General features: G+C 34.8%; 2 protein-coding genes across 7 annotated transcripts; one reads left to right on the top strand and one right to left on the bottom strand.

Moving 5' to 3' along the window:
• Window positions 1-2,830: 2,830 nt before the first annotated feature.
• ana3 (anastral spindle 3) lies at window positions 2,831-22,101 on the bottom strand. Of its 3 annotated transcripts, none has more exons than XM_046625852.2 (30): window positions 21,586-22,101; window positions 21,305-21,489; window positions 20,940-21,116; window positions 20,693-20,808; window positions 19,975-20,233; window positions 19,667-19,825; window positions 19,426-19,530; window positions 18,755-19,276; window positions 18,416-18,636; window positions 18,103-18,340; window positions 17,812-18,021; window positions 17,518-17,724; window positions 17,208-17,381; window positions 16,995-17,130; window positions 16,488-16,712; window positions 16,118-16,379; window positions 15,854-16,029; window positions 15,496-15,741; window positions 15,185-15,408; window positions 14,714-15,007; window positions 14,366-14,606; window positions 14,105-14,273; window positions 13,817-14,013; window positions 12,980-13,719; window positions 12,530-12,734; window positions 12,140-12,351; window positions 11,772-11,912; window positions 11,468-11,597; window positions 10,530-10,812; window positions 2,831-4,166 (listed from the first exon to the last, which is right to left on the bottom strand). In XM_046625852.2, the coding sequence occupies exons 1-29, from the start codon at window positions 21,629-21,631 to the stop codon at window positions 10,541-10,543; spliced, it is 6,489 nt and encodes a 2,162-aa protein (XP_046481808.1). In that variant the 5' UTR covers window positions 21,632-22,101; the 3' UTR covers window positions 2,831-4,166; window positions 10,530-10,540. The 3 variants fall into 3 exon arrangements, with proteins under 3 accessions (XP_046481808.1, XP_046481809.1, XP_046481807.1); XM_046625853.2 differs by lacking the exon at window positions 2,831-4,166 and adding an exon at window positions 9,049-10,457; XM_046625851.2 differs by lacking the exon at window positions 2,831-4,166 and having other exon boundaries at window positions 9,049-10,812.
• Window positions 21,806-27,374, top strand: LOC124218924 (ester hydrolase C11orf54 homolog). Of its 4 annotated transcripts, none has more exons than XM_046625861.2 (7): window positions 21,806-21,924; window positions 25,091-25,172; window positions 25,844-25,942; window positions 26,098-26,276; window positions 26,375-26,642; window positions 26,737-26,903; window positions 27,074-27,374. In XM_046625861.2, the coding sequence occupies exons 2-7, from the start codon at window positions 25,094-25,096 to the stop codon at window positions 27,245-27,247; spliced, it is 966 nt and encodes a 321-aa protein (XP_046481817.1). In that variant the 5' UTR covers window positions 21,806-21,924; window positions 25,091-25,093; the 3' UTR covers window positions 27,248-27,374. The 4 variants fall into 4 exon arrangements, with proteins under 4 accessions (XP_046481817.1, XP_046481816.1, XP_046481815.1 ...); XM_046625860.2 differs by lacking the exon at window positions 21,806-21,924 and adding an exon at window positions 22,104-22,477; XM_046625859.2 differs by lacking the exon at window positions 21,806-21,924 and adding an exon at window positions 23,457-23,596.

The raw sequence follows: 27,374 nt of genomic DNA, 5'->3' as shown, positions 1-27,374 counted from the left end.
AATTAAGAATTCATCGTGTTCACGAACTCACTATTTTTTACGAGTCATTTTCGGAATGCAAATAATTTATTGGCTGTGTCATCGAGTCTCATCTCGTTTTTCCTAATCATCGTTCTCCTCGTCTTTTCTTCTAATGGTACGCAGTTACCAAATTAGGACAAATTTTGCATTGCAAATATTTAAAAAAAAATTTGGGATACAAGAAGATATTTGTGTGAAACATTTCAATGCACAGAAGTTTTTAGTTTTTTTCAGAATAATTTCTATGTTGTATTTCAAGTGTAATAAAATATTAAAAATCGTGTCGTAGTTTTGAATATAAATTTGATATACCTTTTTTGAGAAGCTTTGTCAAACGTAAAATGATTCATAAAAATGTCTGGTCTACGTGTTAGCTGTGCTCGTCACTTAGCTGAAATACTTTTTTAACGGTGTGTTTGAGAATAATTAATGTGCGCAAAAAATGATTTCAAGAGGTTAGATTTACAATCAGTCAAAATAGAAATACAGAGCATGTCGGAGTTTGAGGCTTAATCCATTTTTGACTTCATTATCACTTCCGTCTTCAATCAGATATGACAGCGTGATCTGTTTTATCATCACAACAGGGTCTTCTGCTCATTTTCAAATCCAAAAAATTGTGGTCATTATCGTATTTACACGGAAATGAATTAGTGCAGCTACTTCTACGTCCATAATGAGACGCGACCATCGTTACGAATCAAATTTGAATCTCTGCGCGAATGAGCAAATCACTGTTTTTATCATCTATGAAATGGTGTAAATTGCCGTAGAATGAAACGATCGTTAATCTATAAAATTTTCAACATCCAATTTTGCGCATGGATCTCGATTACGAGTTGTGCAGGTCAACTTTGTAGGTTTGCTTGTAAGATGCGTCTCGAAAAACGAAGATATCATTAATCTAGTCAATGTCTGATGCAAAATTCAAAGTCATCGATGACGCTTGTCAACTAATGTCTAACGTTGTTACAACATTCACACATCACGGTATAATTTACATGCTGGTTTTGTTATTTTTATGACGTGATATTATACCAATGGCAAATGTCGACCAACTGCCTCCGTACAACGTAGCGGTCTGTTTGTTTAACTCATAATCAACCGTATATTTAATCAACTGTATTCTAAGACAGGCATTTTTCAGGCGAATATATCATAAACATATCGCATCTTCAAACTTCTTCGAATACTCCAGATGGTCTAAGGAAAAACTGTCAAAAATTCAACATTGTCTCCCCATGACGATGTCATAACTTTAAGTCGTGTTAGGTCATTTAGATCAAAACAAATATCGAAGAGAGCTTTAATGTATTCATTTTGCAGCGAGACGAGCTACAAGGTTATGTTTTGCAAATCATTTGATTACTAATTCATATTCAGCTATCGATCCTAGCTGACCAGAGCGGACTTCGTAATATCCAAACTACCGTTTCACTAAAAATCTCAAATCGAACCAATATTTTACGCAAATACGGCAAATCATATTTTAAAATTCTTTTCTTAATTCCTAAGTAATAAAATATCTTCGAAGTTTAGAAAATTTGGCTTCCAAGAGGTCTGAAAATTTTTCGGAAAATTGCCGGAAACATTAGGGTATTTACAGGTCGTTTTCACTTGATTTGAAATGATGGTACGCTACTGCAACTGAATCAGATATTTTTTGTACTTTAGCATCAATCTTCCGAAATTTTCTTGGTCAACCGAAAAGCAAAATCGTAAAATCTATCATTTGCCAAACTTACAATTGCGAGATTTTGTTGCTCGGAACAAGGAAGAATTTTAAAATACGATTTGCCGTATTTGACTAATGTGATCGGTCACGTGATCCCATGCGTATATAACACCTTACAATATGCAGTGTCAGGCATTCGACACTTTTATTGTGTTCAGACTTGCGAATTTCGTCAAAGTATCTGAGGGTTGAACACAATTCAAGAAAAATGAAAATATTAAACTAATTTTGAAAAGATATCTACCTACACGTACAAAAGGCAGACAGTTCATTCTGTACAGCGGGCAGAATTTACAAATGTGGGTGCGAAACTGTGCACAATAACGAATGAATATATTTCTTTATCACCTGCTTGAAGAGTTCGATTTTTGAAACCTGTGGACCGTGCATAAAGTGTCTCATTTCTGAACTGTACGGTGGAATGACGTTGGCGCACGCGCGCCACTGAAATGCTCGGTTTTACACACTTGAGCTTTCTTTGGCGCATCCGCACCCTCGAATAACTCTATTTCACGCACTGTGTCATTGAGCGTAAGTTACCTAACTCAAATTTTACGCACTGTCAGTGGTACCTTCGTCGATTCTCAAATCAAACTTTCGTTTACAATTATTGGAATAAATAGCTTGTGTCACACGTGCGAATGGGCGATATCTGACTCGTATAATTAAAGCGCTCGCCTTGACTCATGCTGCAAACTTCACACTTTTCGGAAATCGCCAACTTTCCGCACTTGTAACATAATATATTGTAATAGGCTTGAGCATACTTACTTTATACATTGTTGAGCTTGCACATTACGGATCGATTTTGTGTCGGCCAGGGACGAAAATTCTAATTTTATCCGATCGTCTGGCGTAACCTACAACAATGCGTCATGGCCTCTCTTCTTGACGTCAAGAACGTTAAACGTGCTGGAGGGCGAGGCGAAGGGGAGTCGGTGTCAAGCTTTAGAATGAAAACAAGATCTTCTTGAAAGTTGGATCCGAGCAGGTATACCTTGTACGGTTTATACCTGTGTTTTCAGACACATACAACAACTCCATGGATTCACTTAGGATAAAACTTCATGTCAGGATCATGAGTATATTATACAGGTGTAGGTATTATAACTAACGTACAATTGGTGATTTGTAAAAAATCAGTTGCGTATAATGTTCTGATACATTTATTAGTTTTCGTTTGCACCGATTTTTTATTGCAAAATAATATTTTCACACAATCGTTGTTGGAGTCTCTTTACGTACGATAATGTTACGATTTATTGTCAAAAAAATTGTACTGGTTTTCGCCATTGTTGTAAATGTTATATTAATATGTAATTGAATTATTAGTGCGGTAAAAAGATTTGGAGAAGACTCAAACCGAGCCGTAGAAGGCACATGAATGAGGAAATGATTGCCATTTATATACCGATTAGTAATGGTTAATAGTACCGTTATTTTTCCCTTACATACAGGTACTGATGTGTGTTTCATGTGTTATACATACAAAATTATTGTAGCGTTCGCTCTTATGTATAATACCGTAATATATAAGTTGTCAAGTTACTTTACATCATAGATAAATATCTTCTCAACTATAAGGCTAAACAAATCGCGTATGGAATAAGATACATGTAAAAACATATAAACGGTGCTACGATGACGTCAAATGTTATACGTACACACGCGCACATAATCACTCTGTTTGTAAGGCGCCATATAAATTTTCGGCCCATGCCCAAGATTTGCATTTTTCCATCTTTTTTTTTCTAATATTCATTTCTTATGGCCAACGCGAAATAAAAATTCTTGTTTTCGACAAGGTTGTACAGAGCGGCGAAATACAATTTTTATTTTCTTTCTCTTTCTTTTCATTCTTCCTTATATAATTTATCGCCGACTTCTTTTGATCAAAGAACATTAAGTACTCGACTTTGTATACAGACCATCCAACGATATTTATTTTATGGTTATATTCGTCTTATAAAAAGTACCCTGATAAATTTCGAGCTTCCTCTACTCTCTATTTTACCGTAAATTATACACATCACACATTCCTACGTGAATATGTGCAAAAAAAAAAAAATAAATAAATTGGCAACGATAAATAACTAAATGTACTTTTAATGGTGTTAACGATACTTGCGATACTTAGTTTAATATTTCACAGCAAAAAGCACGACGTATATATGTGTATAATACATAGCAAGCTGCGGATTTTTTTCACAGGATAAATTTCTTCGAAAATTATTCTAGTGTCATACCGTGTGAATGAGCGAAAATGTCCTGCGCGATGAAGAAATAGCATCTTCGGTTGGCTTTATATGTTGTGTAAAACTGGTGTTTACTAAACCGGCATGATATACGCTCTGATTGTCGTACATTGACATTGTGGCAAATGACGTCAATCTGAATCCCCCTGCATAACCTAGGAGCAAAGCAACAGTAGAGTATCAACTATAAAACAGTGGTATTGTTGTATACAATATGAATCGTGTACTTATACGCGCGTAGTAAAGATGCGAAATCGTGTAGGTCTAGTATCCCCACAGTAGATAAAAGCTGCGTGGTCATTTTGTACATATAACGTATATAGGTTGAAGCGCGATTGATTAATAGATAGAACGAAAGACAAGCAAGCATAAGTATTTAGTATTAATGGAATATATTTTTTTAAATCATTGAGCTTGACTAGACGTGGATTTAGAACGTCTTTGCACTCAAAAACCCAGATCATAAACGGGTGTCATGCACCGTGTCCGTTGCCCCGTGTCTCTGAAGTGCGCATAACTTACCGAATGACGACACAATTCAAACAGCATAAATTTCACCGCGGGAGGTGTGCGTTACCTTGTTTCGCACTTTGCGTGTTTGTGCGATTGTTTTTGCACTGGGTGGTGCTGGAAAAAAAACATATATCTCGGACACGACGGTGGTTGTTAGATAATCGTGACCGGCGCCCTCCCGACGCGGTTACTCATCAATCATCGTACGGCCGTAAAATCTACACGGCATATTGATTGATAGATGTTACCTATGAACGCGATATTTGGTGTAACAATAGTAGATGCTATATGCGTGCCTCTTTCGTTAGGGAATTTAAGACTTTAAAAAATACACATAGAAATAATAACTGCAGCAATACTCGTTCGGATCGGATTCGAAACAGAGAATGCAGAGGTTTGTAAAAGTCATTCGTATAATATAAAGTATAACCAGGATGTTGACCAAAATTGACTTGTTCATGACGGTAACGGCTCGGTTGTCCAGGATGTATAAGGTATTTTACAGGTTCAACTGTCTTGCAGGATAGTAAAAAAGTTCCCTGGTTTTTATTTTTAAGTAAGAATAGAACTCATTTCGTTATTTTTAATTGAATACGTGATTGAACCGAGTTTATGGCACGTTTAATTATTTTTACTCTTTGTTTCTTCACGGATAATGGGAAACATTTCAGAATGCTCTAAGAAAGGCAAACGATTTCTGGCAATAGAGTATATACTATATACATGTACATGATGTACATAAATAAGCGTTCGAATTTTGAATAGTTGTTTGAATGCGATAGTCCGCGGTTAAGCATCGACAATGCAGATCGTAGAAAATAGATGCGACGGAAAGTTTCGGTCGCTGTTTTTCGAAACATATACAGCAGTAACTCCAATAATCGTGCTTGGCGTTCAAAACAATTCACCTTTTACGGGACGAAGAGAGCATGCAGGCAATTGTTTCGGTCGAAGATACGAGCCTGTGTAAGATCCATAGCCGAGGTTGAAACGTCCTAAGTAAGATAATCTCCCATCGTGGACAATACGTCGTACGAACACATATGCGAAAGCCGCGTCAGAAGAATGTAATTGGCTCTTTGGTGGGAGCATAAAATAGGATATTGGAGAGGGGAAGCCGCATCGTACGTAGATGTTCAGATTACGGTCTAATTACCAATTCGATGTCCTCTGATAAAATTGACTCAACTTCAAAGAGGTTGATCATAAAAGACCGAACTTTGACGTGACAATTACAAAGCAAGTAACTCTACGAACCCCGATGATAAAACAATTATCTTCTATGCTTTAAATATACAGGAGTCATCAGTTTTATCATCAGGGTCCGTAGAGTTACTTGGATATTATAATCGTGACGCCTCTATAAAGTTAAGTGAACTTTATCAGGGGCCATAGAATTGACGTAGATACGCATATGCCGAGATTACAAGAAAGTGTGTAATATTCGAAGTAGTGTATGTATCGCATATGCTGTGCGACCGGCGTAAATTGGACAGTTTAAACGACTTGGAAACCAGGCTGTCTGTTGCGGACACGCCTCCCAGCCTCGGTTGTCGGCCACCGTTCGCTGGCCGCCTCTCCTCATCCGCTCGGTATGCGTCGACACAACGTCGGAGGTCACCATTGACGCAAATCCATCCGATGCCACGTGACTCGGACACAATACCGTCAGAGAGACCACCTTTCATTAAATTCATGCCTATATGTATTTATAGAGAGGGCCACCCACGCTTTCGTAATACACATAGACAATTATTTGACGGCACTCATTAACCTCCGTGTTACAAGACTCAATGTTAAGCGGATAATTTCACCTCAGTCATTACCGTCTTGGAGGTAGAGAAATGAGAAATAAAGCGAAGCGAAACCAACGAGGTCGACTCGACTTTTTGTATGCCAAACGATCGGTCTTTCATCGTTGACAATTAATTATCACGATCAAAAATATCATCTACAAAAACACGACGAGGCTGTCCCATTAATTTCACAGATTGGCGTGAGAAAAATATGCATTTACGTACTATGATCACTGTCGATAATCGCTAGAATCTAGGAGCTACGTAGTTTGTTGTTTCCGGTGCGGAGTTTTCTCGCAACAGTAAATACATAGGCTGTCTTCGAAAACATGGCACGGACTGAACGCAAAACGTATCCGTATGCTTTTCTATCATAATAAAGAAACTATATCGGACACTGCGTGGACTAGAGCTGCGTATTACAGATTCGATTTCGGCGAATGAATTGAGGAAATTAATACGATGTACAGTGGTACTGTGGAAGCTATAAAAATTACTCGGCCGGATCCTTTTGTTTGATTAGATGCAACTAGGCATCACTAAATAACGCGCAATATCGAAACAATCCAACTCGCGATAAATCGTGATGTACTTATTATTATTAGTGCACGCATGTAATACAGTAGAGCGTCGATTATCCGAACATCAGTTATCCGAAACGTCAATTATCCGAATGGTGATTTGATTTATCCGAATCGTCAATCATCCGAAAGATTATTTAGTTCCTGATTTTTCGAATTACAGGCTGAACTTTCGTTGTAAAACAGAAGAAAATTGTGGATTTTTTTCCAAAGAATTAAACCAAATATGTACATAGACCTGCGACTTATAAAATATTAATATTAGTATAGACACTTGTTTCGCAATACATATATTTTATACACTATATATTCTATTACGTAAGTATTATAAATGTTAACCAAAAGTACTATCTATCGAATAAGAAGATAGTTCATTTGTTTGAAATACATTCGTATGTATCTGCATTGAACAAATCAACGTTTTTTTTGCATATTGTTCGGTTATCCGAATGGTTCCCGGCCCCAATTAGTTCGGTATTTATTTTCCGGCACGCGTAGTTGGCCGTATGAAATCGTATCGCTCGGCTCGACGGTTTTTCAAATCCCATTTTTCCTCGTGATTGGATAGAAAAAAATGTTCACTGACATGACAAGTGAGTTATTTTCTTCATATTCGATTGATTAACTTAAAGCTATGCAAGAATGAAAACTAGCTACGGAAAAAAGAGAACAGTGACAATTTATTTTATGCTCGAATGCGGAGGTGATATGGCATTACAAGGATCGAAAATAGAAGAATGAAAAATAAAAAACTTAATATGAATTTAATTGAAAACACGGGAATCGTGACGTGCGAGCAGCTTCGACAGTCTTTTACGTTGTATAATTAGGAAACTTTGTAACGCCGATGATCAAGTCGGTGAAAGTTCTTTTCGCATCGATTATGGAGTCCAACAGTAAACGATTATTTTACACACACGATACATGTACGATAATTTATCATATGCTTTTTACAGATTATAATTCCGAATAATATTACAGAGTATACCATCGAATAAAACATGATTTCAAATCGTTCAATCGTTAGTTTTGTTCGCTCCGAAAAGAGACTGACGTAAACACTTATGAAAACGATTTGTATTTTTTTTTTTTACACACCTTCTTATGCGGATGTTTGTTTGTTTTGTCCTACGTTTATAAGCGTATGAAATGATATGTGGAAAGATAGAGATTTCTTGTTTAAAACAAAAAATTATCCGTCGAAATAAAAGTAAGCAACAGGAGAAACAGAAAATGATAGAAAAAGGTCTTTTCGAATATTCTCACGTCACGGATTTTATTCTTTTATTTCGTAATAATCTGAACAGCCAAAATCAATAATTTAGCTGAGATATTCACGTCGTTGCTGCTGTGATAATATAATCGCTTATCACTACTGTATCCTGCTTAAATTTATTCAACTGATTAGGACGGGCGAGTCTTTGACGTGGGTAGCTGCTGCTAACGCGGTTGTGAAAGAAGCACAAAACCCCCGGTTGCATAATAAATCGAGTTGAACAAGGTCCGAAAATTATGAAGAATGAAATAGTAGTCCTCTCATTCAGGATTTTGACAATTACCGGGCGAGTTTGTTTACGTGTTTAATTTCACGATACCTTATCGTTCTCCATAAATTCAAATATACAAATAATGATCTAATAACGAATCTCCGCTTCGGATTCCCGAATTCCTCGCTAAATTTGAAATCACTAGAGTTTGCATCTTCCCATATATACAACGAAAACTTGGGTTAGTTCAACACCGGCTGAAAATAAGATGGTTATTGTAATATCTCGTATCGGATTGTCCGAGGAGATTGGTTGTTTCTTGAACCGCGTTATATCATTGCTGGAGTAGCGTAAGAACGTTCTGTACGTTTGTGTTAAGCATTTGCATCACGAAACTTCAAATATAGAGATTGAAATCAGCAGGGTAAGAAAGATCGGCACAAAATGAAGAAGCGTTTTGGACTTTCGTTGATAATTAGGCTGTTGCGTAATTGTTATAACGCAACGTGTACATCAGGAATTATGTATATGACCACGGTGAAAGGTAAAGAAAGTGAAAAAGAAAACATTTTTAAACTTGCAAAAAAAAGATACGTCATTGAAATCGTTAATAAAATTATGAATGTCTGAACGTACAGAGTTATTTTTACGTACAGATTACGCAAACATGGTAAATTTCGTTTTGTACCGAACAAATGATTGGCTTATTGTTTAACGGAAACGAAACGAACACTTACGAGTCGTTGAGTCTGAACAGCGACGACAGGGTTTTTGCTTAAACTTAAGACGGCTTCGAAAAGTAGTTTATAGGCGATTAAATTGTACATTTAACATACAAGTAGGTGCAGTGAAGAACTGTAACTGTCAGATTAAAGAAAGAATCGAATGATAAAAAGTGTGCAAAAGGCTTATGGAACGAATCTGTTTAATCAATTCTAAGATCCCCCGAATTTTTCACGATTTCACGTAAAATTCAAGTTCTTACGCGATTTGGTGAAAAACAACTGATTACATTATGTCAGAACTCAGAAAAAAAACACAGCTGTGTAACCGACATTTTTCAACCTAGTTGACTATTAGCACAGTTTTTATTTTATTTCTATGGGTGTGTGTAGGTGCTGAATTCTACACCAATCATCCGCCTAAAATTCGTCAGACTGATTCATCAGTTAATTATCATAAGCAAATAGTAATCTTCACACATAATTTCGGTGAAACTTATAAGATACGTGCACATCATTAATTTTTCCTCAGTTTGAAACCATTGTCGAAATGACGTGTTTTTACGTGAAAAAAAAATCAATTCGCTATTTAGAAAATTGGAATCTTATTAGTGAGATTCACCAGCAATATGTTCTCAGATTGGTAACAATCAGAAATCAGATGGCACTTGATCAAAAGATTTTAAACGTGATTTTGAATGGTGAAATAATTGTTACTTTCCTTGAATTTTTGAAAATATCTTCCCAACGCGATTTTTAATTCATGTAAATATGTATGTAAAGTACAACTCATTAATACCTAATAAACAATACAAAGAGTTTTATCAGAGACATGGTTGAGTGGTTTCGCTCTGAAATTTGTTTTATACAAGCTGTTTATACAAACGTACATATAAATATGGTATCTTTGCCTATATACAGAATGTGTAAAAAAAAAAGAGCAAAGACCAGCTTTTCCTCCTCATTAATTTAACGAGCAATATTTGAATCAACGAGTTGGCAGGCAAGTTGTTTAAAGATACAACGCTCTGGATTAACCTTGTACCCGTAAGTGTATTACTTTTGCAATAAAAAAATCTCAAATAAAACAGCATTAAATTCTCCGTGAAACTTTTTAAATCACAAATGGCGGTAGAAACGGTTGACGAACTTACAAAATTTTAACGAATCAACGACACACTTTCTGTTTAATATTACAAATTGTGAATTAAAGCCAGGATATCTGTGTATAAAATTTATAAGCTTTGTGTAAATATGCTTAAAAAATCTTATTTAAATAGTCAGTCTATCAAATAAGTTAAAATTACAGTGTTATAATTAATTATAAGGTTAACTAATTCGATTATTCTGCAAGAGATTAACTGGATTTGAATCATATTTACAAATTAATTGAATATTGAATCAATATAAAATTCTTACCTTTGTAGAAATTAATTTCCATGGTTTGGATTTTCAGAAGTTGACAAAATGCGTATCAGGTATTGCAACATCTTTACTAATTCTTGCTCTTGTTCGGCATGTGGAACAGAGAGTGTCAATCGACCCAGTACTTCTTGGATACTTTGAAGAAAACCAGCATTTCTAGCAATTAGTTTACCCTTTTGATTGTTGCTGACAAGAGACCAAAGCATAGCACCTGCTACTCCAATTTCAGCTAATGATCCTTTGCTAAATATATTATGCAGCAAGTTGATGAAATCAACTGCAATAAAGAAAAATAATACAAATAACCAGAACTTGATTATAGCGTAAACAAATCATATGTGCCCACGAAGTCAAACCCATTTTAAAGGAAGTCATATTTATGATATTGTAATTCTGGTTTCGCCAATAAAAATTAGCATCGAGTGATTAACATTTAAATTTTCGAAATGAGTAGGCTTGAGCCATGGTATCATTCTGCGCCAAATAATTGAATAGTAATTACAAATTTAGTAGATAGGGGCAGAGGTAGTAAGAACTGGAGGCAAATTAGTATGGTAATGCAAACAGCTGAATTTGATTAATCGATGTTAACTATTCAAAATATGTAGGAATGTAACAAAAATGGTGGTGCAAGTGCGAGATTTTGACTGTCTAAATCCACTGACAACTTACACAATGTATCATAGGGAGTTGCATACGTAGAATGCATCAATATCAAATATAATGCAACCACGATTGCCACAAAGTTCAGATTTTTAAGAGCGATCAATTTACAATAATAAAAAAACACATGATTCAAACTGGAAACACTATTTAAAAAAACCAAATATGAAATCCATACAGAGGCTAGTGAAAATTTAGATCAACCAAGACACAAATCAACTTATACCTGTTGAAGAACTATTTGAGAATAATTTAAATTGAATAACTACCTGAACTCAGAAGCCTTGGCCTATTTGCCATGTTGAATCCCAAATTCCGTAGTATTGATATAGCCAAAATTCTAATTGACGATGATGAGCACTTAGCTAATTGGATCAGAACATCCAAACCATCCGTAGCCTGTAAATTAATAATCATAAATCATTGATAGATTGTGAATTATTACACTTGTTAAGATGAAATGAAGAGGATATAAAAAAAAAAAATAAAACAATTGATAGTACTATTTTGGTCAGTAATCTTAGGAGTAAGCGACTATAATCAAATAAATTACGAAACTATAAATTTATATACTTTTGATACAGATATCTGCCCTTCTTCGTGATATGTAAAGTCGATCAAAAACTCTAAGCAGTATATTTCCACCAGAGGCCATGGTTTCACTCTTTTTGTTGTCATTGGGTGAATTTTAGAGAAAAACTGCAGCAGATTACTCTGAAAATGGATACAATGTGTAGGCGCTAGCTATATCTTCAAAAGTTATAATATAACTGTAATACTCATTCTACAAATATTACGTACATGTTTGATTACGTTTCTATTTCAGAAATCTCAATGTTTAATATAAGTTACAAATAAAAAGCTGAGCCATATTTCGAGACAACAGCGCTAAGTTACACAATAATATTTATTCACAATACACAGAGCATTGCTCAGCTCACCTTCGAAATTGAGACTCTGCACTCATGGATATGAGTAGCATTCCGTAAAATATGAAAAGCAAAATGGAGTTTGTGATTGTCAAAGTGATGACCAGCTTTCTCAATTTCTTTCGCAGCCAAGTGTATCATAACATGAATCAAAGCAACAGTGTTTGGCGTTTTTCTGAGTCCAACTCCAGGTAGTGTTGATGTTAATGTCAGAGACTGTGTAGCTGAGAACAATAGAAATGGAAAATACATTTTTTTAAGAGAAAATTGATACCTTCTAACTGGTGCAGTCGAAATTGAGGGAAAATGATATTTAAAATATGAAAGAATTACGAAATGAAATAGTTTCAAACCTGTGCAAAAAAATTAAGGATCTATAAACATGCTCTCAATATAAACTACCTTCTTGGCAATGAGTTGTAAACGTTGCGAGTAATTTCAGTGCAGAAATTGTTACGGATTTATTCATCGAAACCCAAGCCCACAATTTATGCAAGATGTCCGCTAATCCAGCTTTCGCCATGGTTTTTTTCATTTGGAGACCGTTGTACATAAAATTCATGAGTAGCGTAAAAATACACCCTACCTCGTGAAGTAAAGGATTCATCTGTAAAAAATATGTCGATCCTTTTTTTTTGATCACTCTCTTTCTATATTTGAAGAATTATTTTAAATATGTGTCCATCCCACAGTTTGTGTGTAGTAATCACTATATAAATATGTAAAAAATTGCAGCACCATTATAGTATTCGTAAGCTGCGCACCACTTAAATTACAAACATCGATTTGACCAAATTAATTTTACAACTAACCAAACATATATCGGTCTGAATTTAATTACCCAGAACTTACTTTATTTTCTCTGTCAAAGCCATTCTTCTGAAGTTCCAACGGTTGTAAATTGAGTTTAACGTATAACTCTTTTAGCTGCATCATTGTAGTTTCGGGTAATCCCTCCTCTAGTGCAGTTTTCTTAGCTTCTATGGATACGCATAGTAAGTTTGTAAGAGCTCCAATTATGAGATCCTTGTCGTCCGTTGGTTTACGATTTTTTTTCAATCTAGTGTAACTGTGTGCAACATAGAGTTGCAACAATGTCTTACAAATTTCCGAACCAATCAGAGCTAATTTTCCATCTGCAGTTATCCTTTCAGTTTTGTTGCAAATATTTTCCCCATTTAGATCACCATCATCTAATTTCTTCAGGTGCATGTTCACGTTTTTTATCGACAGTTTATTTACATCTGACACAATATCCCTCAAGCTTACTTCTTTACGCCTATCGGAAACTGTAGTGTGACTTGTATCTAGTATAACTTTCAACGAAGCATCCTTTCTCAATGGCACATCACTCTGAACTTCATATGACAGGAGAGATGCGAGTGAACCAATTGCACTCATTTGAAGCTCAGAAGTAGAATTTTTAATGGCAATGCACATCGAAGACACCACTAGTTCTGGCCCACATAATTCGATTGCAGATTGCACAGCCTCCGAGCATTGATTCTCCGAAATAGCGAGAACAGCTAATAACTTATAAATTTCTGTCCAAAGCTGATTACGTAAGTAAACTAATCTTGGCGTCTGTGTATCTGTACAAGCAAAATGCATAATCAGTTTATTTATTGCAGCTAATTTCAACAAAGATTTATGAAATGTAAGAATTATTTTGAAATGGTGTGTACTTACAATGTAAAGTATGATTTAAAAGACTTATGACAAGATAAAGTGAGTCGGGAGAAAAGTTTACTGTAGTCGTAAGCTTGCTGTTGTGTGTCACACACTTTGTGATTACCGTACATAAGCCAATATACATTTCAATGACATCACAGTAATGCACTAGACCTTTCCTAGATTCAATATTCTGTGGAATACCTTTGAAACATCTATGAATCCAAATAAAATGAATTATCAGCATGATGAATTTGATGAATGAAAAAAATTCGAAGAACATAGCGTATCCAAAAATTTACGTACCCAAAAAAATATTTATCTATCGAATGTTCATAGAGTTGCCGAATGATATTATGCTCATCAGCATGTATTAAATCAGTGAGTAATGTACAAATCGCTGTGATTAGAGACGGAGTGGATACAAATTGGAGAGTGTTGTCTTCCTCTGTAATTTCGGAGTCCTTGCCTGACACTGTAAATGTATGTGTGAATAATTTGAGAAAGAAAATGGTTTGTAGAATGAAAATTTGAAACAAAAATTTGGAGAATATAGTACCAACGTACGCAAGTTATATTCCTCATGACAATTATAAACCTGGGTGACATGTTTCCGTGATAACAACGTATTATCAAACGTGCCACTATGTTCGGATTGCCATAACATAACTTCTTCACTAACAGTACTAGATGGATCTGGATCCAGTGTTGATAGCAAATAAATGTTGGAGCATATTAGACTGATCTCGTAATAAATATTGCTCTGTTCAGCAAATATTAAAATAGCTTCAGACTTTAGTGAATCTGCCTAAAATTCGTCAATTTAAAACAAAAATTAAAGTTATTTTGCAATTACAACTTTCCTATATTGCAATGAGCTTAACATTTAGGATGACTTTGAAAGAGGATGCTTACATATTGATATGCCGATGATTTGCAATTCCGTAGAACATTGCTCAAAGCTACAGCCGCTTGTTCTCTCACTATACAAGATTCCATTCTGTTCGTAATGTGATCAAGCAGTGCATGGCACAATTCATTCGGAGCTAATGCAACGGCGTTTAAAAGTTGTACAGCTGTATGTTGCGCAGCAGTCAATCCTGCAAGTAACTGGAGTGCCGATGCTCTAACTAGAGGATCTCGATTCTGCCAAAGCATTGGCAACCAACTGAGACAACTTCCCTCGTTGTACCAAAATGTTGCCCATGTCTGAGAATTACGGTACTCTTACGATTAAACGTGTCTATTGGAGTTCAAATTTTTTAAAGTGCAACCGTAGTGTACAATGAAAAGAAAAGAAAATTCAGAAGCATAGAGTCAACTTTCATTTAAATGTAAAAACATTGAGAAGATATTTGTTTCAGGAATATATTTCTCTTTACTCACGTTTTTATCAACACTTTGTTGCATCTGATACAGTAAATGATTCAAGCACAGAATTGAGTTCCTCGTTATTGAAAGCCCCATGTAACTATAAGTTCCTGCTCCGTGAAATGATATGATCAGTTCGATCAATGCATTGCCAAGTGAAATTAACAAGTTCTTATGTTTGTTCCACTGACATTTTCCCGTCAAGTAAGAAAGGCAGGAGAGGAGCCAGTCGAGATATGCTAAAAATTGCAGTAATCACCCATTACGCAATGAGAAAAGTAATCACAGGATTCTACCAGAGTGGTATGTTTGGATCTATTACATACCTAGATTATAGAAGTGCTGCTGATCACCAAAACAAAGATTGGAAACAACAAGCTCAATGAAATTAATCCACGATTCATCTTTCGATTTTTCATGAGTTTCATCTGTCGACTCAGTTGCTGAACATGCTCGAGCCAGCTTAAGTATGGCCTGATGTGCATCCTGGTTGTTTGTATCAAGATTTCGAAGTAAATCGGACAGAGATTTTGTCATGTTTTTCATAATCTTACAGAGCCAAGCATTGCTGCCTAGTGTCCAATACAGGGTAAGAATTGAATAAGTAATTACAATTAATATAAACTTTAAATCTTAAATAAGGGGAGTTAAAATTTTTAAATAACTTTGACCCTTCAAACCTACCACTTTTTGTAATGTTCACAAACGAGTAGAGAAACGATAGAACATGAACGAATAGTTTGGAATCTTCTGAGTTCGTGGGATATGATAATAAAAACCGTTCAAACGATTGTTCCCAAGGCAGAGAAGTAACGTCAGATAATTCGGTACACTTTGACATATCATACAACTTCAGATACCTGCATTGTAGGTGTTATGTGAGTAACATGAAGAATAAGCTTAAAAATATAAATTTAATACCTTTGCAATTAATTTCATACCACTTACACAGTAAGGAAATCAAGTGCACATATTACTCCGCCATGGGTAGTTGAATTCTGTATGTTATACAGTTGTTGTTGACAACAGTAACGTACCGAACTCAGTTGGAGACAAGTGAATTCAGATTCGTGGATCATTAGTCTTTCTGATATCTGAGTGTCGTTTATTGTATGGATAGATTTCCACAATGTATCGAATTTGTCATTCCATTCCCAAGCCCAATACTGCCTCACAAACGTCAATGCCTTTTCATTGCTGCTGTGAAGAACTGATTCAGGGTTTGTTAAGAAAAAAAAAAGGGAAACTTTCGCCTCTTCAGACTTCCTCTACCAACATACATGATGGCCAATTTTTTTAATGCTGAAGAGTCACGTACCTGACAAATCTGGACACCTGTGGATACTGGTTTTCCAATGGCATTTACTTGTGAATGGCAACCTCATTCTTGCTACCACAATATATGGAAGAGATACATTTGTAGGATTTGGTCTATCTGTTTCTTTGTCCCCAACTCTAAGAATGTAATCGCTGTACAACAGCAGGCAGAGAAGATGTGATCCATTGTTTTTCACGCAATCGTTATTTGGAAACAAAAATAAACCTACAAAAAACATATAATATATTTCAAATTACTGTAGTTCAGTTACAGGATATGATTGAAAGAAAATAAGCCGCTTGAGCATCAGTTTGGAATCGTTCTTACATTTGCGAGCTTTGTTTACCATTAGAGAGAATGGGATTTTAAAAAACAGCTATTCTAAACGAAGATATTGAAATGCAACCCTAAAAATTACGGCGAAGAAACTTGGGATTTCGGCAATTAAAAAAAAAAAAAAAAAAATCTCTCAAGCAACCATCTTCGTAATGAGTATGTAATAATTACTTCGAAGAATATTCAAATATATTGCAGGTCGGCCTGCCAATTCGTGTCTTGTAGAGCTATCCATTGAGCAAATCAGCTTCAGTATCGTCAATATAGGGATTACAGAATCTGGATAATTTGTGTACTCCTGTTCAATCTGGAAATAAATTCAAATTAAATAATGAGTACTTAACTGACAATAAAATTAAAATGTGTTGTTAATCACGTACATACCAAGGCACTATCAAAGATTTTTAATATCAACTCCAAGCCGTTTTCGTTGATAAAAATACTATGTAGCGATGAATCAGTAAGCATCACACTAATTTGTACCAATGCTGATTTCCGCATTTTTGGGTCAACTCCAGGCGCATTAAGCATCTCAATAACAGACAATAGACTGCTTTTCTAAACGGGAATTATTTCAGTCACAATAATATGTATTTTGTCATACAGTTGCAAGTTTTAACTCAAATTCGTTTCATTTATTCTGAGCTGTAACTAGGTTTTGGATTGCAAAGTATTAAAATCATAAGTAAATAACCTGATAATTGCCTTGGCTTTGTCTGATTGAAAAATTTCTATCGATTATGCAGACAGAACTCAGCGGCAGACCGTGAAGGGAAGATAACCGGGGTAACTTCCTAACAGAATCAGTTTCCTTTCCCAACAGCCAGATGAGCCGACAAACAGCCTCTTCTCTAACATCAGAATTAATAGCGAACAAGAGCCTAGTGTTGCCCTTCAAAACCTTCAAAAGGAGACAAGCGAGAAAAAGTATAAGCGATAATAAAAATCACAAATATGTGGTAGAGTTTCAGATCTGTATATAAGTTACCTCAATATATGGAATTTGGATACTAGACCACAAATCAGGGTCTAACATTTTCAACACACATGATCCTAAAGTTGACTTAGTACTAGCAAAACATTGCAAAAGGGCATGAGCTGGCGAAAGGACTTCTAAGAAAGTACGCCACCCTTCTTCTCCAAATTGAATTTTTGCTTTGAGTAAATACACTATAATTTCTTCAGCCAAGTTTCTTAGCTGGAAAACGAAACAGGTATGTCTGATGAATTTCGGATATCTGATAAATTAAATAAATATGCAATCAATGTTTATTTATACCTCCAGATTTTCATTGCCCAGTCCATGACAAATAATTTCCACCAAGACACTTGGTTCCAGAAGAAACGATATTTTACTCCACGAATGTTTTCCTTTAGTGAAAGTGACTCCTAAAATCGCTACCACTAGTTTATGACATTCTACATACATTGCCAGTTGTACATCCACATCGTTATTCGCCAATAAATTCAGTACCAGTTTTGTAGCTAATGTCTTATCGTTAGGATCTATGCGGCACCTTGAAAACGTGATCAATGTTACCAAAGAAGTAAGAGGTCAAATTTAACTAAAATCATACACTACCAATACTCACTCCTCGAGATTTTGTAAAATTGAAACTGCCTGTTTAATTATATTGAAGTTTTTATGATACGAAAAGCATAATTTTGAGGCATAAATCTTTTTTAGCGCAACTGGCATGGGTAGTTCATTACTATTTTTCATCAACGAAATAGCAGCCTCCATCGATTTCGTTATTAGACATGTTTCGTCAAACAATTTCATACTCTCACGCTCTTCTTTACCATGAAATTGCTGTGATTGTGATAAAACATAAAAAGAACAATCAACCAAATATTTATCCGAAATTCATCCGTCCGGGTATTTTCATAGCAAATCTATTGTCTGATTTGGTAAAATAAAGAAAACTTACTCTTGCATATTCTTGTAAAATTGTGTGTATATCTGGATACATTAAGTACGTTGGTGCATCCATAACAGCAGTGACAATTGCAAGCTTCAATGGTTTGGCAAGTATCAAGTCTGCTAATTCTAGTGGAACAAGATTACTAAGCAGTTTTGTCGTAATGCATACAAGCTGCAAATACGTTACTCTGCAGTGATCCAAACTGGAATATGATGCTAGATATTCAATTATCTCGCCGAGCAGATTTAACAAGGTCTTTAAGCTTTCGTTCACTTTCAAAGATTCGCTGTCGCCACAGAGCCAAATGTTGGGCAAAAGGCTTATATTTAATAGCCGAATAAGCTCAGAAGCCAAATCTGTTACATGCATAACATTTGTCAATGGAAATGCAGGATCGATTGGAAGACCCAAAAGTAACAAAATATTCTTTAGTGTCTGTATGCAATAAGTTGGTATCGTCATTTGCTGTGATTGTAAAACAGTGTCTTCTATGTTATCTACAATACTTTGACTTCGTTCGCTTGTACCCTAAATGGAAAAAATATGTTTAAAACATAACAACGCAGAACAACACCAAAGGTATTGTTAAAATTGTTTTTACGTAAAATAGTTTTCAAAAATTAAAGTACAGTAAGGTCAGAACAAAAATTGTCATATTCTAGACTTGCATCACTCACCGCGGATTGATATGCTTGATAATTCACTTCTGGAAGTCCAGGATCTGGACTGTCTCTTTCCTCGGATGAAGGGTAGGTCGCACTTTCCACATTTTCTGCCAGCAGCTGTGATCAAAAAACAATATACAAAAATATAAAGGTATTACAACTCTCTTTGTAAGAGTTGATAAGCAATATAAAAAAAAGTTAATAAAAGATGGAGATGAAATCAAACGATGGAAAAATACGATTCATAATTCACCTTTTGTTTTTTATTGGCGACACAAGGATCACAATAATAGTAAACACGAAATCTTAAAGAACGTGTCAACTTGTACAAAGTTTTCAGCAACGCCGTAGCCATCTCTGAAAAATTACCTTCCTCGTAGTCCTCGTTCGCTGTAATAAGATTATGTAAAACCTGTAAAACATATTAACCATTACTCCAAACACTATAAACCATATGGGAAAATGAATGAAGCATCAATAAATAGCCATGCCTCTTCATTGGGATATATGTGTGGTTTATACACAATGATCCATGTAATATAGAAAACAAGAAAATATTACCGTGACAATAGCTGGCCGTTGCAAAAAAACCTCTGCTGGAAAATCTTGCAACATAACGTTTGTGATGAATTGACACGTATGTAGTATTAGAGTTGTATCAGTTACATTGTGCAGTGCTTCTTCAATAGCAGCTAGCACACCTCTGTCCGAAGTAACCAGAGGCTGCCAGGGCATAACTAGCCATCTTATACCACCATCCGTCTTTTTGTCAATGTGTTTTCCATCTCCACATTGAAGAGTCGGATCAAATAGTGATGTACTGAATGAAAATCACTTATAATACCACTCAAAAACTACAAATTTGAAAGCAGTTTCATTTCATCATTACTCATAACATTCAAGGTGATCCTATACCTTTTCTTGAGAAATTCAAATTACTGTGAATAATTTTTCTAATTAAGTCTGCAGAAAGAAGTAAAACCGATTTTCTTTCTCATAACGAATTGTCTATGGAGAGGAAACTGGAAAAACGTCAAATTGCAAATTCACAATTTTGTAACAAATCATGTAAATAATTTAATATAGGATCAGGCTGTGTTGGATCAATGCCCTTTCCAAGTATGAACGGAAATTTATACAGTATTGTCATTTGCGAGTTATTCACTCAGTTTCATGGGTGAAAAATCGAAATTTGAATGAAATCGAATATAGCATTGCCTTGAATTTGTTTCACATATGAAAAAAATAAATTTTATATTTTTAACTTCAAACTGCACACCTTATTAATGATGCAGTTTTTGTTGTAGAAGATTGCAAAACACTATTACTCCCTTCAATGTCTCTAAGCTGGAGATCTGCAGTTTCTGTGGAAGATGTAACAAACCGACCTGGTCTCTGAAATCATAGAATTTTGTGTATAACTGGAATTGAAACTGTTCAAATATCCTCACAATTTATACATTGGGCCACATCTATTTTGTTGATACTTATATTTCAAACTCTATTCAAAATGTAAAAATTCCTACCTTGATAGTTCGAACCTCCATATTGGCAGACCGTTGAGAATTATTTTTATCTGTAGCAACAGCCTCAATTTGATACAATTTATTGTGAAGTGCCGGATCGAGATGGGCTCGTAATTCACGTATTTCATTTTGAAATCTGAGTCTGCCAAAGGCGTTTGTATAATTTTCTCCATTTTCCTGCGAACAGGTGAACAACACGATCAACATGTTAAACAAGGCTTGGAAAAACATGTGCTTCAAATTCTGAGGCATGTTAATCATACTGACATTCCTCGCTTAGCCACAGGTACACTTTGATCAGTTCGATGGTAAGTGGCGGTAATTAATAACGTGATAACTATAACAGTCTTTGATTTCTCTTTTACCTGAATTAATCGTAGTAGTAAATCCAAAACTTTTTCTGGCTGTGGGACGTTTGGAAACGTGAACCAATTGAATAGTTTGAGAATAAGCTCCTTCTTGACCGCTTCACAATCGCAACCGAAACCAAGATCAAATTTTGAAATGATACTGTCGAGTGCTCTCAGGCGGATTTCGTCGATTGAATGGCCTGAAAATAAACATCCCAAATTGAAAGAAGATATTTATGTACGAATTCCAAAATATTATCTGGATACCCAATGGAGTTGCCATAGCTTCAGGTTACCTAATTTTTTTATGTGGACCGACGTTATTGTATTAATACTGCTCATTTTGTAAATCGACCATATCCATCGGCGTTTTTATCAGTCATCGTTTAGGTTATAAAACACGTTTGAAATTTTCACCGCAACAAACCATGCGTTCGGAAATTAGCTCCCAGTACTGTCAACAGTCATTCATCTCTTTTGCGCTGCCGAATTTGTGGATAAGTCTGTCTCTGTCCTAGGGAGTTTTTTGCGCGGTCAGTTAGTTTCGGAACGAACCCAAAGCAACAACGACGACGGAAGTCCATGAATGACATGAAAAACCAAAGGACATGCTGAAATTCAGTCGAGACTGAAAGGTGCGTTTCTACCACGGTTCTATTAATGTTAATCATATCAATTTTAAAGCACGAATATTCGTGCAAATCATACTGATTTATCCAAAGAACTGATTTACTTGTCACCAAATTTAGCTGGAGCTCGTCAATTAAGAACGAATTAACGTCCAAAAGCTCATTAAAATTCTTGCCTAGACTAGATTTTCGGAAATATATTATTTGATAATACGAAAATTGTAACTGAAATGAGTCACCTACTCAGATTTTGACGGAGTTTCTATGCTCGAAAAAATATGCCATAATCCAAAATATAGCACACTTACGAAGAAAAGCTACTTTAAAACACGTGTGCATTTTATTGATAACCTTAAATTTTATTCTTATCATATTTCCGTTTAGATTTCATCATGGAGAATCTAGGTAACTTTTATCTTTTTTTATTTGATACTCGTAACAAGAGAAACTATTGATATCTCGAGCGAAAGGTCAGAAACTGAATTCCGCACACACTATTCACCTGTGCTGATATGTGACCAGATTCGTGTAAAACAACCTGTTGACTCGAGTTTACTTTGTAAGCTATCTACTTTAGTTAATACGCTAATTAGTTTAATAAATAAGAATAAACTTGATGTATTTCTATAAATTTATATTCACGATGTTTTTCATTTTAATAAAATCCACCTCACATATAATAATACATTTAATGCGGTTTTTAAACCAACGGCAATGATCTGCAACCGCGATTACAAATCGTAACAGATGATTTGCCAGTTGTGTTACGATAATAAAATCAAGTTAGAAAATACTGTTATTTGCGTTTACGCAATGTAGAAATGACGTCAAATCTATCTTGACTCTGAAAATTTCAACAGATGCTTTGAACGGTTTACTCACAAATTAATGATTAATCTTGCATTTTTTTTGTACTTATGTATTACCAATATTTATTAACAATGTGATCGATATGCTACATACAATCTGAAACTACTTTCTCCCTGGTTAAAATTTTTGCCTGAAGAAAATTAAACGAAAAGTCTGCAAATATAGAAGCAGGCAATTCACTTTTCAAGTAAATGTCAGAGCAAATCCCAGAGTTGATTAACAAATTTTTACAGAAAAATTTCCGCCTAGGTCTTCTTTCTGAATGTTTTCTCTGTAATTAAAAAGTGGAGAAAAAAAAATTAATAAAATAACAGTAAGATAATACGGCTAAATTTTATAATTTGCAAATTTTATAAAAATGCTACTGCAGCTTTTATTATGGAATCAATATGATTTTATAAACTTGAAATGAACTATGTTTTGTTTCCTTATATTTCTGTTTATCTAAATCTGATATGAATTTAATCAAGTCAATAAGTATCTGCTGCGATTCGTTAACTTCATACTGTTGCATAACTCTGTACATAAATTACCTCCTTAGAATGAAAAGGTTTTATTGGGTGATGCGATTAAACATAGATGGGCCATTTTTGCTCCAAGGTCTTGAAATGTTTCTGTTTATTGAAACAAAAATAAGGTTGTTGAGCATAAGTGTATAACTTGATAAGATAACGAATTGTGGCTTTCCATATAATTCATATTCGAAGATAAACATGATCAGTCTCTGCTGCTCAGAGTTTGCGACAAGAGATTTCAACTTTACGCGTGTGCATCGTTCCTCGTGTAGTCAGCACAGACTTACATTTCGGTTAGTTTTTCTCTGCTTACTCAACAATTACTTACAATGGAATGAGTATGTGGCATGTCGTAATATAAATATTTAAGTAATTTCAAATTATCACTTGGCAACAGACAAGGAAAATATACCTCGATAATTTCAGAAATAAAAATCCTGTTTATTTTAATTCAAATCTTTTAAAATTGATGTCGTTAGTTTTGTGAATGAAATTTCCAGAATTTATGAAGCTGCAAGGCTGAAAATTCCAAAAATTCCAAAAATTAGATATTTCTTCAAATTTCTTAAAGGATATAAGTTTTATTGACGAAAAATTCGTTGAATGTTGGTCAACTATGACTTTTATTAATTACGTTGACATTTCAAACTGTGGCTGCTAAGATGTTAATGTAACACCATTTTGGACGGAAGTTACATCTTTGCAGGCACAGGTCATCAAAAAATCTTGACGATAGTCGGCTGGGCCCGGCTGAAACGTCAACATCATTAATAAAAGTCATGGTTGATTAACATTTGACGATTTTTTTCTCAACCATCAATTCTGGTCAATAATACTATCTCTAGATATATATTTTAGGAATACTGTAATTGAAATTTATAAAGAAATGGATAGAATTGATTGAGATTTAAAAACAGAATAGGAAAGCGATATTCAAGAGTAAAGGGGTCCGACAACTATAGTTCAGTATTTGTCTTTGCCAGTTGCAATGGCTTGTATCGTTCCAAGTGCAGTGGTCATGGTATTGTATAATAATCATGAATAATAGAGGAAACATGAAATCGGAGATAAAACAATAACAGTTGATAGGAATTGAAGGGAATTTGGTTTACCTAATCAATACCAAATAAGAAAAATAATCTGCCAAGCATTGGCAGGAAAAGTAATATAACGATGAATCCAAGTGTCGATTATGGGTTGGTGAATTTCATTCACGGTTTTGCAATGTCGAGCCAATATGTAAAATATAAAAAGTCTGGAAGTGTAAAGTGGATTTTCACGATAATTATTGACGGAAATTTGGATTTAAAAAATATTTCAAATTTGAACTTGAGTATGTTATAGTTGTATAACATGTAAACTCTTGTATGATTACTGTTGGTCAAATTTAGCTAAAGGCAGACACAATAAACCATTTTTTTTTTCTCAAATAAGAAATTTTGTATTGAGTTTTCATATTCTCATGAGAACAAAATATTTAAAAAAGAAAGTAAAATGAAAGCATCGCATATGTGTCTTATGTGTTAAATTAAGTAGTATCTTAAAAAATTTCTTTGCATGCTATAGTTATAATTTTTTTTTAACCCAAACTCGAATGGCTTTCAAGGAAAGATATATTTAGATTTTTCAAGGGGCAATAGGTTGTCTGTTATCGTTATTATTATGTACAACTGATAGTAGATGAACTGCCAAGCAGATTAAGTTGAATACTATTAAATATTTATATTGTATGAATATTATATAATGGATATTACGTCGAATTTCGTTGAAATTTTTTGTTATTACAGATAATGACGACCCTGGATTCGAGCAAGCTGCCGATAGTGCGGAGATCACTGCATATTCCACCCTTAGAGGAAATAAGAGACAGTAATGGATTGAAAAAATAATTCAATAATGATCAGCGAAGTGGTTACATGAAACATGTATAATAGGGTGGTCGTTATTTAGGGATGCGAAAAATTTTGATTGCGACACCCACCAGATCTGTTCCAAATAATTAAAAAAAATCTGTGTAAAGTTTCAAGCCTCTACGTCAACTGGAACACGTCCTGCTAGTCTTTGTAAGTGTTAAATATAAAATACATTTAGTTTTTATAACCAGTTATTTTGTTGTGTATGACTTTGGTATAAATTGAGTTACTGATTTGAAAGTTGGCAGAGTTTTTACTTATAATGATAGGAACAAACCCTGAAAATTTCAAAATTTTATCATTATTTTTCCCTTATATGTAAGCCTAATAAAAGTAATACTATTAAGCTTCCATATAAAGAGAAATATATTATAAAATGATGATGAAATATTGAAATTTTCACAGTTTGTTTCTGTTATTATAAGCAATAACTCTACCAAGTTACTGGTTATAAAAACTTGATGTATTTTACATTTAAAACTATCAGACCTTAGCGGCATGTGTTCCAGTTGACGTAGAGTTTTTTCAATGATTTGGAACAGATCTGGGGACGTCCCAATGAAAACTTTTCCGACCTCCAAATAAGGACCACCGTAATGAGTAATAATATTTATTCATCTTTTATAGTCCTGAGGGAAGCGTTACCTGCAAACTTTGCAGAAGTGACAGTTGATGTAGTCGATTGTCCCGACCTCACTCAGCAGCCATTTACTCTCGCTGAAGCAGGTAATAGATACTAAACTTGAAATATATTGTCATCATTTCCCAAAGCAACAAATGCTACCAACTATTTTCTACAATTTTTTTGTAAAATTATTATACTACAGTTCAATTTGCGCTCCCTGTTATATGAGATATTAAAACATTTTTTGTACGGAAAGGTCTTGGTGGTGGTACGAAACTTCTTGAAATCGGTGGCCCTCCATACCTGTTACCTCTTGTCAACAGAGACAAGGTATATGATGTAAAATCCATATGTCAGAATGTGAATCACAATGGCAAAGCTTTCGTCGTTGGTGCTGGAGCTGGTCCATGGCCACTTGTGAACACAAATTGCGAGGTAATTCAGCAAGTGTTTGCATATGTATACCGAAACACCTTGTTGATAATTATCAATCCATAACTAAATTTTTTAACTAAGACTTACCATTCTTACAGTTGATAATGAACGTGTCAATATCTCCAGCAGAGAGTTCAACAAAGAATGCTACTCACATTTGTATGGTTGACAAAGATAATGGAAAATGTATCGACCAGACCTTATCTTCTAGTGAAACACGTTTTGCTCTACTTGCCAATCTGTTTGTAAGTGAGGGCAAACCTGGCAAGGTGATAAAGGTCCATGCCAAGAAACGGACTGGTAGTAATGATTTCATTGCCAGCATTCGTAAGGCTTTAGCTGCTCGTTATACCAACCAACTTGTTGGTAAGTTTATGATGAAAAAACAATGTGTTATTTCCTACCATCTATCTATATATGTCTTTGATACTTTCATTAACTTAGTAATTCATCGTCTTAGGTTTGGGTGGAACCTTCCTTCTCAAAGAGGGTAAAGCCAATCAGCACATTATGCCAGATTTTTCCAAGGTGCCACTGACAAGCGATGATGACTTGAACAAATGGCTACGCTTTTATGAAATGTCTGCACCCCTGGTAGCTGTTGGTACTCTCGTTACAGCTGAAACAGTAAGTTAATCGTATTAACTTTTTTCGTTAAATCGACTCGAATATGACGATTAAAACAAATACTGATGTATTATTTACATGGAAAGATAATTTTTGAGTGCTAAATGTAAATGGTATTTTAGTTCCGCTGGAATCATGAATCAGAGATTTCCTGATAATTATTATTACAGGATTTGGATCTGCGAGTTCAACATTTCCATAGCTTCTCTCATCATGGTGAAGGAGGGCATTACCACTACGACACAACTCCAGACACTGTTGAGTATTTGGGCTACTTTAATGTTGGTGAGGCAGTTTACAGAATAGACAAACCGCCCATGGCTCAAGCATTCGGAAAGGATTAGTTGCAACAGAGTAACGTCTATAAAATTTACAGAATTTCGATATTATAGTTTTATACAATGTTATGGAATATTTTTCATACATATATTTTTTCTATGAATAAAGTCTATTCACATTCTATGACTGAAA

Source organism: Neodiprion pinetum, chromosome 5 (assembly GCF_021155775.2).
Source record: "Neodiprion pinetum isolate iyNeoPine1 chromosome 5, iyNeoPine1.2, whole genome shotgun sequence".
Lineage (NCBI taxonomy): Eukaryota > Metazoa > Arthropoda > Insecta > Hymenoptera > Diprionidae > Neodiprion > Neodiprion pinetum.
Note: the sequence above shows the minus strand (reverse complement) of the source record. Positions and strands in the feature narration are given on the sequence as shown.

Bases quoted from the DNA above. Each gene is read 5' to 3' on its own strand.
- ana3 (XM_046625852.2), bottom strand. From the start codon at position 21,631: ATGAGCAGTATTAATACAATAACGTCGGTCCACATAAAAAAATTAG. The intron at 21,117-21,304 runs GTAAAAGAGAAA...ACCTGTTCGCAG, and splicing joins TACTACTACGATTAATTCAG to GAAAATGGAGAAAATTATAC. The intron at 14,274-14,365 runs GTACGTTGGTAC...ATACATTTACAG, and splicing joins TCATGAGGAATATAACTTGC to TGTCAGGCAAGGACTCCGAA.
- LOC124218924 (XM_046625861.2), top strand. From the start codon at position 25,094: ATGACGACCCTGGATTCGAGCAAGCTGCCGATAGTGCGGAGATCACTG. The intron at 25,173-25,843 runs GTAATGGATTGA...CATCTTTTATAG, and splicing joins CTTAGAGGAAATAAGAGACA to TCCTGAGGGAAGCGTTACCT. The intron at 26,904-27,073 runs GTAAGTTAATCG...TTATTATTACAG, and splicing joins CTCTCGTTACAGCTGAAACA to GATTTGGATCTGCGAGTTCA.